This window comes from Spermophilus citellus (assembly GCF_964194105.1).
Source record: "Spermophilus citellus genome assembly, chromosome: 2".
In the NCBI taxonomy this organism is placed as follows: domain Eukaryota; kingdom Metazoa; phylum Chordata; class Mammalia; order Rodentia; family Sciuridae; genus Spermophilus; species Spermophilus citellus.
The window spans coordinates 247,468,569-247,482,974 of NC_138183.1; the positions used below are offsets into that span (position 1 = coordinate 247,468,569).

The window sequence follows — 14,406 nt, forward strand, 5'->3', positions numbered from 1 at the left end:
GGATGAAGCAGGAAGCCTGCTAGTGGCCAGGATAAATTTTCTCCTTGTACTTCTTAGACTGTGGAAACAACTGTGCCTGAAACAGTCCAGGTCTGCAGGTCTTCCTGTGGGGCAGAGTTCTTTTAAGGGGCAGAGTTGAAGGTGCCTGGGGCACTCATGGCTGGCCTTCTTTCTTTGGGTAGTGGAGATTGAACTCACTGAGCTATATCCCTATCTTTTTTTAATTTTAATTTTTTGGTACTGGGGATTGAACTCAGGGGCACTCAACCACTAAGCCACATCCTCAGCCCTATCTTGTATTTTATTTAGAGACAGGGTCTCTTGGGGCTGGGGATGTGGCTCAAGTGGTATTGCGCTTGCCTGTCATGCGTGCGGCCTGGGTTCGATCCTCAGCCCCACATACAAAGATGCTGTGTCCGCTGAAAATTAAAAAAAAAAAGAGAGACAGGGTCTCACCGAGTTGCTTAATACCTCACCATTGCTGAGACTGGCTTTGAACTCATGATCCTCCTGTCTCAGCCTCCCAAGCCACTGGGATTACAGGTGTGCGCCGGCTTTATGTTTTGAACAGGGACTCTGTAAGTTGCTGAGGCTGGCCTTGAACTTGTGATCCTTCTGCCTCAGAGTTAGAGTTGCTGATCTACAGGCTATGCCTCCATGCCTGGCTGGACACAGGGTTTCAAATAGGCCTAAATCTACTTCAAAGAGTCAGGAAGCAGCTGGCACAAAATAGTTTATTTAAGGGAACACAAGGGGAGATCCCAGGTGGGAAAGTGCTGGAATGTGAGGAATCTGTCCTCTTTTCTTTAGGAGCTGGAGCAGGTGGGGCGCTGTCTCAGAGCACCCATAGAGGGCTCAGAGCTGCCCAGAGTCTCCGGGGCAGGGGCAGAAGCAGGTAGGTTGGCGTCAGTCAGCAGAGCAGCATCTTCCCAGGAGCCTGAACCTGGGCCAGGAAAAACCAAAAAATCTCAAATGCGATATCAAATTAACCCAGGGTCCTACTCCATCCAGCCCATGCATTCCAGTGTTGGGGACTGCAAAACAAGTCAAGATGGCGCTTGGCAGTTCAAACCACTCCAATAAGGAATCCCCACCAAGCCATTAGGATGGTGGGGATTCCTTATTGGCTGACTGCTTATTAGTTGATGCTAATTGAGTCAAGCTGTGTGTAATCAGTTAGGTATATATACCTCTGCTGTTCCGCAATAAAGCGGCTCCGCTACCTTGAGTTCCCGCTGAGTTTCCCTACAATAAAGCAGTTTCCGCTTCAACCTTCAAGTTGCTTGTCACTTCCCGGTTATTTTGCCCAGCTAGACTAGGGCATTCCAGGGTGCCCCTCACCATCACTGGCCTCCCGCTCCAGCTCCTCCTCTCCACTCAGGGGCTGCTGGTCTGGTTTCTCCTCCTCAGACAGCTGACCCTCTGTGGCCAAGAGTAGGGCTGAGTCAGACCCAGATGCTGAAGGACAGGGCTGAGATGTCAGGAAGGAGGGATTACTGCTGCACCATACCTGTCCCTGAGGGATCTTCAGGGCTCTCACCATCCTCTGTCACATCTGACAGTTGAGTTGACTCCTCCTGTCCTTCAGGCCCTGCTCCTCCAAAACAAGTAGAGGACAGGATGGGTAGGGTGGCTGTGCCTAGAGGGCAGTGCCTACTTCACCTCCTTCAGCCTCCTCTTCCACCCTTAGCTCAGCATGTGAGTGCCTTTATGCCTCACACTGGAGGCAGGCAGCTCTGCTTGCCTAACCCCCTCACCTCCCTAACAGCCCTTCAAACAACACCTTTACCAGGCTGATGGGTAGAGATCCTTCGTTGGCCTTCCTTCTGGGAAGTCTCTCTTTTTCGGATATTAACCTGTAGAAGAGAAAGGACTGAGCAGTGAGTACTGACTTTCCTCACCAGAGATGTCCCTGCCCACCCAAATAAACATCCTCAAAGAAAGAAAAAGGCGTCACTGCCCCTTGCAACCTGCAAAGAGAAGCGGTGTCGGGGCCAGATGCCCCCCCAAACCCACTGCATGTAGCTGAAGAGCACAATGACGCTGAGGAAGGTAAAGTTGCTGGCAACACCTATGAAGGCGCAGGTCATCGGGAAGTTGTATAGCAGGTACCTGAGGCAGGAAATAGCAACAAGAGTTGAGCAGCCATTACCAAACAGCATCAACTTTCTAATTTCCCAAGCAACTCAACTGAGTTTGGTTAGAGCTAGCCTCTGCCTCCATGTTCCCTGCCCACCCCCTCCCAATTATCAGACCTTGCTGCATCAAGTACTAATAAAGACTAAGGACTCTGGGTAGTCTCAGCATTGCAGGGCCACAGGCAATGGCCTTGATTTTGGCCAATTCTGCTAAGCAAATGAATCAAGACAGTAGTATGTATGTATATTTTACCTTATTTTTGAAATGGGACTTTTACTATGTTGCTCAGGCTTACCTTGAACTTGTAATCTTCCTGTTTCAGCCTCCCAAATAGCTGGGATTTAGGCATGCACCACAATGCCAGACTCATATAGGTATTTTTGACATTTCCCTGGGAGCCAATATGCTAATGTGCAGCAAGGGCAAGAATCTCTGGCCTTTGAAAAACTCAAACCGATGCTGCTCTGTTAACCTTTTACCTTTACTTGGGAAACTCTTCATTTAAGGACAGCATCCAGGAGAGCTGTCAAGGTCTATTTCAGTGATTCCTCACCTGAGCCCAGTGAAATGGGCATGGATGCGAAGGTAGGCTCCATACATCTGGATACGCTTGCTGTGGATCTCAATAATTGCTCCAGTTGTTGGCACATACTAAGAGGGGTGGAGAGAGGGCAGCATCAAGCCAGGGTCTTGATCCTGTCACTCTTGATCCTACCAGCCCGATCTGAGGCCTGCTCTGAAACCAGAGGCTCCTGGAATACAATTCTGGGCTGACAAGAGGGCGGTCTCCTGGTCAGCCTTCACCTCACTCACCGAGTTCTCTCTATAGTCCGCATAGAGTTCCACCTCCAGGAGCTGCTTCTGCTCAGCAAAGCCAAACAGAAGGAGGCTAGAGAAGACCAGCGTGTCAAGCATCTGGAGCAGGTCTGAGCGGTAATGCAGCATCACCTGCCAGGGCCAGGAGGCAGAAATTGGGGTCAGGTATCCAGGTTCCCACAGCTTTCCCCTATCCCTGAGCGGTCCATGCAGGCTGCTCCTCCCTCAGGCTCCCTGCTCCTCACCTCCACTTCCTATTCCCCTGTGTCCACTAAACCATTCCACCTACTCAACCTCTGCCCATGACTGACCACATTTCTCCATTCCAGTACAGCAAAGGCCCCTCCTCTAAGACACCTTTCCAGGTGAAGTGTAACATTGTCTCTGCCTTTCCCCAAAACAGTTCTGTCATCCAGGATGGGATCCAAACCCCAGCACATCATCTGCTTTCCCCCCCAAGACAGACATTCATGATGAGGTTCTCCCGACAGTTCATGCAACAGTGAGATCCCAATGTTGATTAAACATCTACCATGTGAGAGTAAGAACTGCATTCACATTTCCTCCTACAGTCCTGATCGAGGCAGTTACTATGGTACCCATTTAATACTACTTTATGCCTCATGAGTTGTCTGATGTTCCGTGGCTGGCATGTTTCTGGTGAGGATCTATCCGCATGGCTCTAGATCTGTTTTCTGAGAGCTGCTCCACTCTTCACGTCTACTCCAAAGCTGGATGTGCTCATGATGTGCTAGGGAGTTTGGAAAATGTTTGTCTTGGTAAGCAGATTTCACCTCCCTTATCCTGACGTGTCCTCTGACCTCAGTGCCAAGATTTTCTGCTGAAGCCCTACCCAGATATTCTGACTCTGCCATCATTCTTCACAACTTCCCAGACAGGCCATGAACACTTACCGAACGGGAAGAGGTGGAGATGATTCTGCCACCTCTGGTGTAGCATGAAACAGTGACCAAAAACATGCCCAAATCTTGATTCACAGGAGACTCTGGCAACTCAAGCTCTAAGGTGATGCGATATGGCTGTCCATACATCAGCACCTGCCCAAAGTAGCCCCCATTTCATTTCAAAAACTTTTTTTTTTTTTTTTTTTAATTATACTGTCCAAGTTCTATCTTCCAAATATTCTGCCACCCCCTTGGTTAGCCCAAAGGCCTTCCAAAGGTTTGTCCAGAGAAGGTGCTGCCCCCTTCTGGTGGCTGGGTACCTCCACTTCCATATTCTATTGGCTCTTCTGAATCAGTCTCGAAAGGCTCTGTCATATTTCTTTCCCAAAAGTGAACGGTCATGTTGCCAACTGGGCCATCTGTGACTCAGGCCTGTGCACTGGTGAGGCTGTCCCTCTTGGGATCAGCTGCCCTCAATTGTTATTAATTAACCAAGCACCAGAAGTGCTCAGCCTCCCTAGCCAGCTCTCTCACAATCATTCTTAGCAGTAGCATCTTGATGTCATTCTAAGTCCCTAATCTTTTTTTTTTTAATATACCTTTATTTATTTATTTAAAAATATTTTTCTAGTTGTTGATAGACTTTTATTTTATTCTTTTTTTTTTTTTTTGTGATGCTGGGGATTGAACCCAGGGTCTTGTGCATGCTAGGCAAGCACTCTACCAACTGAGCTATATCCCCAGCCCTATTTTATTATTTTATATGCAGTGCTGAGAATCGAACCCAGTTCCTTATACATGCCAGGCAAGTGCGCTACCGCTGAGCCCCAGCCCCAGACCCTTATTTATTTTTATGTGTACTGAGGATTGAACCCAGTGCCTCATCCATGCTAGGCAACAACTCTACCACTGAACAACACCCCCAGCCTCCCTTTATCTTTTTTTTTTTTTTTGTCTTTTAGATAAGGTCTAAGTTGCCCAGAATGGCTCTAAACTCCTAAGTCAGGTGATCTTTCTATCTCAGCCTTCTATGGAGCCAGGATTATACACCTTAATCTGGGGTTTGAGTCCCTATCTTGGTCCTGCTGGTGGGTACCTATCATCACCCCTCATACCTCCCACAATGGGAGTTTTTCACTGGTCTAAACCTCAAAATGTTAAGGTTTTCCTAACCATTCCTATATTCTTATAATTGAATCATGTATTTATTTTTTGGTGCTAGGGATTGAATCCAGGGCCTCATACATACTAAGCACATGCTCTACGACTGAATTTCACCCCCAAGCTCCTCCAACCCCCTCTAATGATTCTTGTCTAGCAGATGACCCCTCAGAGTGGTATATGAGAAATCAGAGCTAGCCAGGCATAGTGGTGCACACATGTAATTCCAGCAACTTAAGAAGCTGAAGCAGGAGGATCGCAAGTTCAAGGCCAGCCCCAGCAACTTAGGCCCTTAGGTAATTTAGTGAGACCTTGTCCAAAATAAAAAAATAAAAATAAAAATGGCTGGGGATGTTTCTTAGTGGTTAAGTACCCCTGGGTTCAATCCCCAGTACTAAAAAGGAGAAAGGGTCTAGGCTAAGTTGCTGAGGCTGGCCTTGAACTCATATCTTCCTACCTTAGTCTGTGGAGTTGCTGAGATTATAGGCATGCACCACCATGCCCAGCCTTCAAGATCCTTTTTAAGTTCAGGGATTCTATCCTTTATTAGAACTTCCACCAGCTTGCTTAGTCTTTGTATGCATTTATCAGAATTCTCAGGTTTTATTTTATTTTTTTAGACATAGATGGACCTTTATTTCATTCATTTATTTGTTGAGAATCAAACCCAGTGCCCCACACATGCTAGGCAAGTGCTCTACCATTGAGCCACAATCCCAGCCCAGAATTCTCAGTTTGCTTAAATCACAATGGCATGTGGCCAGTCCTCTGGCACAATACCCTTTGAAATAACAGGTCACATACTTATCAACTATTTCATAATTTTATATACAAGCCTTTAAAACTCTTGGATGGAGGCCATTCTATTCCAATGAAACAGCTGATTTATTCACCTAAATCCAAAACACACTAATGACATTATCTAACAGATATGACCTGTCTGAAACAAGTCATGTCTCACCTGTTGAGAATGAGAATATTCCTAATGTCTGCTGCAGAAAGATCAAAACACACTATTCATTTAGATTCTAATTTCTCTTCAACTTCTGTTTCCTTCCTCCTTTTTATATTTATTTTTTTAGTTGCAGTTGGACACAATTCCTTTATTTTATTCATTTATTTTTATGTGGTGCTGAGGATTGAACCCAGAGTCTCGCACATGCGAGGCAAGTGCTCTACCGCTAAGCCACAACCCCAGCCCCGCTTTCCTTCCTCTTGTCTCTTACTCAATCCCTGTTCTCCCCATCTTAAGCCCTACTATTTCAAGTCATCAAAACTCTAACTAACTTCCCTGTATCTCCCATACTCACCCGATCACGTCCACTTTTAGCCAGCGAGACATTGGCAACAGGAAAGGAGCAGAGTGAGGTGGTAGAGGAATCACAATCGGTCCTAAATGAGAAGGGGGAATGATACTCTGCTAAGTTAGAGTCCACTTTACTTATATCTGCAATTCTTTTGGGTTCCTAGGGTTCCTTTCTCTCCCCAATCCTTTCATTTTTCTTTTTCTTTTTTTTTTTTTTTAAAGAGAGAGGGGGGGGAGAGAATTTATTTATTTACTTTAGTTTTTTCGGCGGACACAACATCTCTGTACGTGGTGCTGAGGATCAAACCTGGGCTGCACGCATGCAAGGCGAGCGCGCTACTGCTTGAGCCACATCCCCAATCCTTTCTGATAGGTGAACAAATGTGACCAGTAGATTCAAGATACTAGAATGAATTTTTTTTTCAGACTTCCCCCCAATTCTCTTCCTGCTACTTCAGTTTATTGCCTCTCATGGGAACCTACAGATATGGTGTTTCTAAAGACTCCTTTGAAGAACTTGATAAAATATAGATTCCAGGGTCCTAACCCAGAGATTCTGATTCAGTAGTTATAGTCTGGTCCCTATTTTGAGAAAACTCCCCAAAATGGTCTATAGATGACTTTTAAAGTCATTAAACTGATCAAATTGTAGGGAAAACTCTATATGGTATGTAGGTATGCAACATACACCTGGGCATGTACATACACTATTATGGCAGGAAAGATCATAGGTTTCTTAGGATCTATGTCCCCTAAAAGTTTAAGATCTACCTTAGAAATTTCAGTGCATGACTAGGGATTCAGGACAGGGGAAAAAAAAGATATTGGACCACTGATAATAATGTCCTCTTCAGCTGATTGGTCCTATACCCATTCTTAGGAATAAGAGAAAGAATCTGGCAGTGTAGGAAATGGGAAAGAATAAGGGGCCAGGCAAGTAGTAGGACTCTGGGAGTCAAGTTTTTGTACCCAGTCACCTTGTATTTCCAAAATCTATTGTGCAGCAGACTATTTGGGATAGGAGGCAGTAAAGTAAAAGGCAAAGGAGATATTTCCTAATACTTCTTCTGCTGAAAGCCAAGTGAGTTTTGAGATGCCCAAGGGGTTGGATTGGTTCAAACTTCTACAGTGGCTCTGAGAGAGGTTTGATAGAACCTAAACAGAACTGACCCTTATTTTTTAATCAGAAATAAGCTACCACAGGTAGAACTAGCACCCTAAAATCCTACCATCCCAGACCTGATCCCCCCTTGGGTTGTGGTAGGTGAGAAGTTCTACTAGCACAACAGGCTCAAGTTTCCTCTTCTGTAAATTAGGGGACTGAAATGAATAAGCTCCAAGGGTCCTTGCAGCAATTTTCACACAGGATTCCTCCATTCTGACAGAAGACCCCTCTCACCTGTAGTAGAAATGCACAGGGCTGAGGTGGCTGACTGTCGGCATGTAGGAATAGTAGAAGGAGCCATAGAGAAAGACAGACACCCAGAGCAGGAGGAGGATGGTGCAGAAGAGTACCCCAAACTGCAGCAGCAGCCTGCGGGCACGGCCTGCCAAGACATGGCCCACTTCCTGGGCCCACAATAAGGCAGGTACTGGTGGATCATTGACCATGGCAGGGAGAGCAGGGGGTCTAGCCCCAGATTCAGGTCTTGCGTTCTTAGCTGCTCTGCCACCTGGACGCCACCCCTGGCCATGGGATGAGGCAGCTGGTAGTTCCTGGAAAAAAGAAAAAAACGAAAAAAGAATGATTCCTTCCTGTAAGCAGGTGGGGACAAAAAAGACAAGTTAACTAGACTGGGGAAACCAGAGATAGCAGGGTAAAGCAAAGTCATTTTTTTCATATGGCCTTTCTCCAAGTGGTTAGGCTTCCCAGCCAATTATTCCTTCCTTTCCCTTGTCTTCCTTTCCCTTTAATACCTTTGCCCCAGTGTCAGTGCTTCTCAGTTGAACTCTTCCCTCAGAAGCATCTGATTCTGATGCTTGATACTCATTCATAGCTAGCAATACATAACACAGAGAATGAGCATCTTAACATTCTCTCAAAGCAATTTTATGCCAGGCCCATGGTGCCTGCCTATAATCCCATGCTGGAGGTTGAAGTCAGCAATTTACAGAGATCCTATCTCAAACAAACAAGGGCTGGGGTGTAGCTTAGTGGTAGAGTGACCCTGGGTTCAATCATCTCTTTAACCCACACGATGACACGAATCCACAGTGCCAGGTGGTTGCACGGAGAGGATGCACGACTTGCCTACGGTCGCACAGCAGGACTCAAAAGCCAGCAGCCTAAGAGCAGTCACAATTGCCTCCCTAGCTTCTCTCCACCTCCAGCTGCGCTAGTTTCGGATAGGTGCTCCGCACGCCCGGTAGGGCGTCTTGCAGCCAACGGCTGCTCCCCGCCAGTCCCCTCGGGCCCGGTGGTGGGCGCGGCGTGGGAGCCCCCACCTAACTGCGCCACCATGGAAACCAGCCCGCCCGCCGCCACAGCACTGCAGACTCACCAGCCTCGCGCGCTGCCGGGGCAACGGCGAGAAGGGATTTCCGGCTGTCGGAGAAGTCCCGCCCCTTTATGCCGTCAGCCGTTGCAGTCTGGGGGCGGGGCCTCATCAGGGGCGTGACCTGACAAGGGGCGGGGGCCCTTCTCTTCCGGCCCCCCCAGTCTCTCTGCAGCCCTACACCCTGGACCACAGGGGCAAGATGCCTCCCTCCAGGCTCCGAGAGATATGCCCCAGGGCATGTTCTGACTCAGCAGAGTCCCCTCAGCCTTCTTCTGGGGCACGGCCCTTTGCCCATACCCTTCACCAACGGCCACTTAACTCCCGAAGCGGGGGGGGGGGGGGCGGAGGTGGGGTGGGGGACGCGGGCAACGATTTTTTATCCCTCAAGGCTCTTAGAAACTGTACATGTCCAAGGCGGAGAGTATTCCTTCAGGGGATGTTGTATTCTGCGGGAACCAGTCCATCCCGGGTGTTGCGCAGGTGGCCGGCCTGCTGTCCGCTATTTACAAGCGTGTCAATATTGCAGTCTCACCATTGGTCTCCAGCTCTTAGTGAGTGATCAACCTCCTCTGACCCTAAGTGGACGCACCCTCCCTAAAACATTAGTTTAGGTCTTGGCAGATGGCGTCTTATATTTTGTATCTATCTAATTACCCCACTTAAGTTCCTTCACTTTGCAAAATCAAATGTGCGTACATCTTTGCATAATGCTGCAGGCGTGGGAGTACCTATTCAAAATGTCTGAAAATTTTCCAAATCAATACACCTTCCCTCGCTATTTGCTACCCTCCCCCCTCCCCCAAGCCCACCTATTTCCAAAACATTTCCACTGACTCCCAAACAAGGCCCCTTACCTCCTCTTTGTCCGATCCTTTGATCTGGTCTCCGCACACCTCTTTGCCCCCAGCTTCTCCTTCTCTTTGATCTGCCATTTCTTTAGACATCTTCCTGTCCCTGGATCTCAAAAGTCACTTGTGGCTAGACTGTAGTGATCTAGAAGCTGATCACCTGTAGCACGTCACATTTTCCTGGGTATGGGGAATGGAGGGTTCCTGGGAGAGAAACGAAGATTCAGGTGCTAAGTGCTGTGTCAGGGTAGAGAGGAAGGGAGGAGGGGGCCGACTGCCCAGCTGATGTCAGATTTTCAAATGAGCAGGGTCCCCCACAGCCAGTAAAGACTCCACTGCAGGGGCTGTCACAGGCCTAGACCACCCCATTTGAGGGGGGAGTCTGCTTTGGCCTCAGCTCCTTTGGAGAGGGCTTTAGTCCAGGCTTGGGATGCCTGCAGTGGGGGAGGGGCAGGTAGTGAGACAGTAATAGTGGGGGTGTGCTCAGGGGATGCAAGTTTCAGCCAGGCTCCCCCACTGGCCAGGCAGTTGGTATGCTCCAGGATTTGAGCAGCTCCTTCTAGCATCCTTCATCCTTCAGGTATCAGGCATCTAGGCACTCCTTGAGCTGCAGAAATTGAGAGACCACCCCTTCACGGACCTCAGGCCTGACCCTTTCCCAGTAGCCTTTTTTGTATTATCTGCTTCTGCATCAGATATTTTCAGCTGCAACTCCCTGCAGGGTGGGGTACCCCCCCATCTGAGGCAGTTTTTGGTGCCCCCCTCCCCCACTGACCTTACTCTCCAGGGCTGAGGCTGCTGCTGCCGCCTGTCACTTCAGGTGAGTAGGGAGCAGCTTGTTTTTTATCCCATTGGGATTCAAGGAGGGTAGGTGGGGGTGATATGCCCTCCTCATCAGGATGGGGCTCTCTTTGGTTGAGGCTTTTAGAACTGGGAACACGCCTGGCTTGAAGGACTGAAAAAACCTTATATCATTTGCATGTTTGATGACCTGGGGTCCAGGCCATGTGGCCCACCGTCTCCTATTTTTCCACTGAGGAAGACAGGGATGGGACAGGCAACCAGAGAGGGTTGGGAAAAGAGGGAAACAAAATATTGGGGCATGATCCACCCTTGTAAAGGTTGGTGAGGAGTAAGCACAGAGGGGGCCTTTTAGCTGAGACAGCTCTGAACTGTCACTCTCTTTTCTCCAGGATGAAAGGGGAGACTCCAGTGAACAGCACCATGAGTATTGGGCAAGCCCGCAAGATGGTGGAACAGCTAAAGATTGAGGCCAGCCTGTGCCGGATAAAGGTGGGTGGGACCCTGGCTTGATTAGTTGGCCAGGCCTTACTGTGCGTTAGGTCTCCAAACCTCCTGAAAAGAGATGCTTCTTTCCTCGACTTCCTGAGGTTAGGGGAGGAGGCTGGGGCTCTGCTAGGAGAGCTAACCCCAGGTTTCTGTGGGGATGAGGGAGAAGACAGTCTCAAGGAGCCCTACCCATGGTAAAAGATACCCCCTTTGGAAAGAGGCTGTAGTCCCTTTCAAGGGTTCTGGCTAACTTCCCTTCTTACGGCTGTGCCCCAGGTGTCCAAGGCAGCAGCAGACCTGATGACTTACTGTGATGCCCACGCTTGTGAGGATCCCCTCATCACTCCTGTGCCCACTTCGGAGAACCCCTTCAGAGAAAAGAAGTTTTTCTGTGCCCTCCTCTGAGCTACTTAGTTCCTACTCTCCTCACCTTTCCCTCTCCGTCCTTCCTTAGGTCGGTAACTGTGGAGAGCTTCAGAGGCTCCCCACAGCCCATTCCTACCCTTGCCCCGCCCTGTGAGGTTATCTGAAGCACAAGACCCTGCTCACCCACATCGACCCCGCTCCTCGCCCTCTGCGGCCAACCCCAAACAACCCGTGACTAGGGCACTCTTAGCTCTACGATCAGAGAGGTTTCTGCCAAACTGCCAGCGTCCTGTCCACGTCCCTCTGTGACCCGTTCAGACAATGGAGAGAGGGACGCGCCAGGTGCCTGCTCTCAGTCACACCGGGAGCTACTGGAAGGTTAAAGCCATTTAAAGAATAAATTCATCCAGAACCTCAGAGGGCAGCTCCTGTGTTAGCATTCTTGGGGTAGAGGATCCTAGACAACAGATTTGCCATACCCCGGAAACAGGGCCAAAGAAGGTTAGACGTTGTCAAGGATGGGAGCTCAGCGGGGCCAGGGTGGCGGCGCATCGCCACTGGGAGAGGTGTTACAGCGGACACTCAGAAGCTGCGGGGATTGTACACACACCCACACGCGCGCGCTCACAGAAGGCAAGTAAACACGAAACAGACTGAACAGGGTAGGTTTAGGGGGCTGCGGGAAGGTAGTTGCTGGTCGACCGACCCTTAGGAGCGGAGGGGCGGGGCGCGCGGGGCGGGGCGGACCGGGCACCGCACCAGGGGCCGCTTCGTGCTAAGATGGCTGCGCCCGCTGTGTCGTGCAAGATGGCTGCCACCCGGCCGCGCCAACATGGCGGCCTCCACATCGGGCGGCCCGCCGTAAGGGATGCTCTCAAAATGGCGTTGCCCGGAACATCGGGCGCTCCCAATATGGACCCTTCTGTGTTCGTCGATCTCAAAATGGCTGCTCCTACCCTTACGAATTCGGTGTCTGCACCCCGCAGTTTTGAACCTGACGACCGCCCCGTGGTGTCCAAGGCACACGGGCAGCCATAAGGATGGATCATGGGACAAAGGGCTCCAGTTAGCACAGCGTGGCCGGCGCTGGTCGCGTGGATTTTAGGGGGAAAATGAAGGTTTCTGTATCTCGCCAAGTAGACTCCCTTTGAGGTGGCAATGCAAAATAGGGGGTCTCTTACTGGCACCATCTTTTTGGCGCAGGCCTGTAATCCCCGCGAGTAAAGAAGCTGATGCATGGGGATGGCAAGTTAAGGCCAGTCTCGGCAATTCAGCAAAGCCCTAAGTAATGTAATACGATGGTGTCTCAAGATAAAAAAATAAAAATGGTCAGGGATGTGGCTCAGCAGTTAAGTGCCCAGGGGTTCAATCTCTGATACCAAACAAGGCAAAACAAAAAAACATCTGTAATTTTGTTTTTTTGTGGTGCTAGGGATCGAACCCAGGGCCTAGAGCATGCAAGGGTACTCTACCAACTGAGCTATATCCCCAGCCCAGCATCCCAATATCTCATTAACTTAAGGGACACATTCTTCTGGGAAAAGCCTAGGCCAACTCTTGTTTTGTGCCTGGACATGCTTGGAGTATAGAGAGGATGACCGGGGCTGGGGATGTGGCTCAAGCGGTAGCGCGCTGGACTGGCATGCGTGCTGCCCGGGTTCGATCCTCAGCACCACATACCAACAAAGATGTTGTGTCCACCGAGAACTAAAAAATAAATATTAAAAATTCTCTCTCTCTCTCTCTCTTTAAAAAAAAAAAAAAAAAAAAAAAGAGGCTGACCTGCTGTAGTAGTAAGGTGACTTGTATTCAGATATAACCTTTCACCCCAGCTTCCCTTCCCCTTCTCACAGGAAATCAACAAGGGGAGAGGAAGAGAGGAAACCAAAGGAATAAAGAGTATTTTATCAGCAATTCCTAAAGATGACCTCATGAGCTCCAAGGGTACCCTTGAAACAGCAGCATTTCACTGTTGATGGAATTTCTGAGCCCTAACAGATTCTGGAGACCATCTAATTAATTCCCTCACCCTGTAGACTAAGAAACAGAAAATAACCTGGTTGCACTCCAAACCCCATTTTGTTCAGAAAATCTGCTTAGTTCCTTCTGTTACTTGTGAAAACTACAGGAAGGCTCAGGTCTGTCATAATTCCTGCATGCTGACAATGCCTGGCACATAGCAGCCACTCAATGAATGGATTGTACTGTTAAGTGACAAGCAGAGCATAGAGAATAAGAACCCTTCCCTTTTCCTGCTGCATCACAGTGCTGGGCAAATTCCAGGAGAGTAACTGAAAATTTCCACACCAGCTCAGCCTTGGTAGAAAGCCAAATGTGCTCAATAAATGTAACCTTGACATTAGGTTAAAAAAAAAAATCACTCTGGTTGGGGGAAAATAGCGCTAGGCAGTTACTATAGACAGGCACAAATTAAAAATAACCATTAAAAACAACACATTAGGGCTAGGGGGATAGCTCAGTGGTATCACACTTATCTAGAGATGGGTTCAAACCCTAGCACCTGGGTGGGGTGATAATTAATTTAGCTCTAACAATAAATGCCCAGTGAATAGGCAGTGATCAAAATCAAGAATGACATTTAGGGTACAGTTTTTTTTTTAAGTTGTAAACAGACATACCTTTATTTATTTTTTTAATGTGGTGCTGAGGATTATTTATTTTTTTAATGTGGCGCTGAGGATGGAACCCAGTGCCTCACACATGCAATGCAAGCGCTCTACCACTGAGCTACAACCCTAGTCCCTAGGGTACAAAGTTTTAAGACCCTGAAATCTGAATGTGTCACCTACAGAAGCGGGGGTTTGTTAAAACAGTGTCTACATTAATACCACTCAGACATGGTATATACTAAGAGCCTATGATCTGTCAGCCTTAATGATGAACAACCCCACCATTAGAAATTGCAGTTACAGGGCTGGGAGTTTGGCTCAGTGTAGAGTGCTGGCCTAGCCCTGGGTTCCATCCTCAGTACCGCCAAAAAAAAAAAAAAAAATGTGTATATATATATATATATATATATATATATATATATATATAAAAAATCAGTTCAGTGCTAG

At 48.4% G+C, this 14,406-nt stretch overlaps 2 protein-coding genes across 17 annotated transcripts; one reads left to right on the forward strand and one right to left on the reverse strand.

Annotated features, from left to right (window-relative positions):
• Positions 1–714: 714 nt before the first annotated feature.
• On the reverse strand, positions 715–12,078 carry BSCL2 (BSCL2 lipid droplet biogenesis associated, seipin). 15 transcript variants are annotated; one of them, XM_081281348.1, is made up of 14 exons: positions 11,809–12,078; positions 11,273–11,331; positions 10,449–10,628; positions 9,680–9,877; positions 7,727–8,043; positions 6,332–6,413; positions 3,870–4,013; positions 2,953–3,087; positions 2,693–2,790; positions 1,971–2,112; positions 1,784–1,856; positions 1,511–1,594; positions 1,342–1,422; positions 715–943 (listed from the first exon to the last, which is right to left on the reverse strand). In XM_081281348.1, the coding sequence occupies exons 4-14, from the start codon at positions 9,767–9,769 to the stop codon at positions 807–809; spliced, it is 1,383 nt and encodes a 460-aa protein (XP_081137474.1). In that variant the 5' UTR covers positions 9,770–9,877; positions 10,449–10,628; positions 11,273–11,331; positions 11,809–12,078; the 3' UTR covers positions 715–806. The 15 variants fall into 15 exon arrangements, with proteins under 15 accessions (XP_081137474.1, XP_081137467.1, XP_081137476.1 ...); XM_081281341.1 differs by having other exon boundaries at positions 10,449–11,112; XM_081281350.1 differs by having other exon boundaries at positions 11,743–12,078.
• On the forward strand, positions 9,187–11,378 carry GNG3 (G protein subunit gamma 3). 2 transcript variants are annotated; one of them, XM_081281407.1, is made up of 4 exons: positions 9,187–9,376; positions 10,254–10,493; positions 10,867–10,966; positions 11,240–11,378. In XM_081281407.1, exons 3-4 carry the CDS (start codon positions 10,868–10,870, stop codon positions 11,366–11,368), a joined length of 228 nt encoding a protein of 75 aa, XP_081137533.1. In that variant the 5' UTR covers positions 9,187–9,376; positions 10,254–10,493; position 10,867; the 3' UTR covers positions 11,369–11,378. The 2 variants fall into 2 exon arrangements, with proteins under 2 accessions (XP_081137533.1, XP_081137534.1); XM_081281408.1 differs by lacking the exon at positions 10,254–10,493.
• Positions 12,079–14,406: the final 2,328 nt, after the last annotated feature.

Excerpts from the sequence above, each read along its gene's own strand:
- BSCL2 (XM_081281355.1), bottom strand. The coding sequence starts at position 9,769 with ATGTCTAAAGAAATGGCAGATCAAAGAGAAGGAGAAGCTGGGGGCAAA. Across the intron at positions 8,044-9,679 it reads AAGGATCGGACAAAGAGGAG|GAACTACCAGCTGCCTCATC; the intron begins GTAAGGGGCCTT and ends TCTTTTTTCCAG. Across the intron at positions 3,088-3,869 it reads TCTCCACCTCTTCCCGTTCG|GTGATGCTGCATTACCGCTC; the intron begins GTAAGTGTTCAT and ends TGGCCCTGGCAG.
- GNG3 (XM_081281407.1), top strand. The coding sequence starts at position 10,868 with ATGAAAGGGGAGACTCCAGTGAACAGCACCATGAGTATTGGGCAAGCC. Across the intron at positions 10,967-11,239 it reads CCAGCCTGTGCCGGATAAAG|GTGTCCAAGGCAGCAGCAGA; the intron begins GTGGGTGGGACC and ends GCTGTGCCCCAG.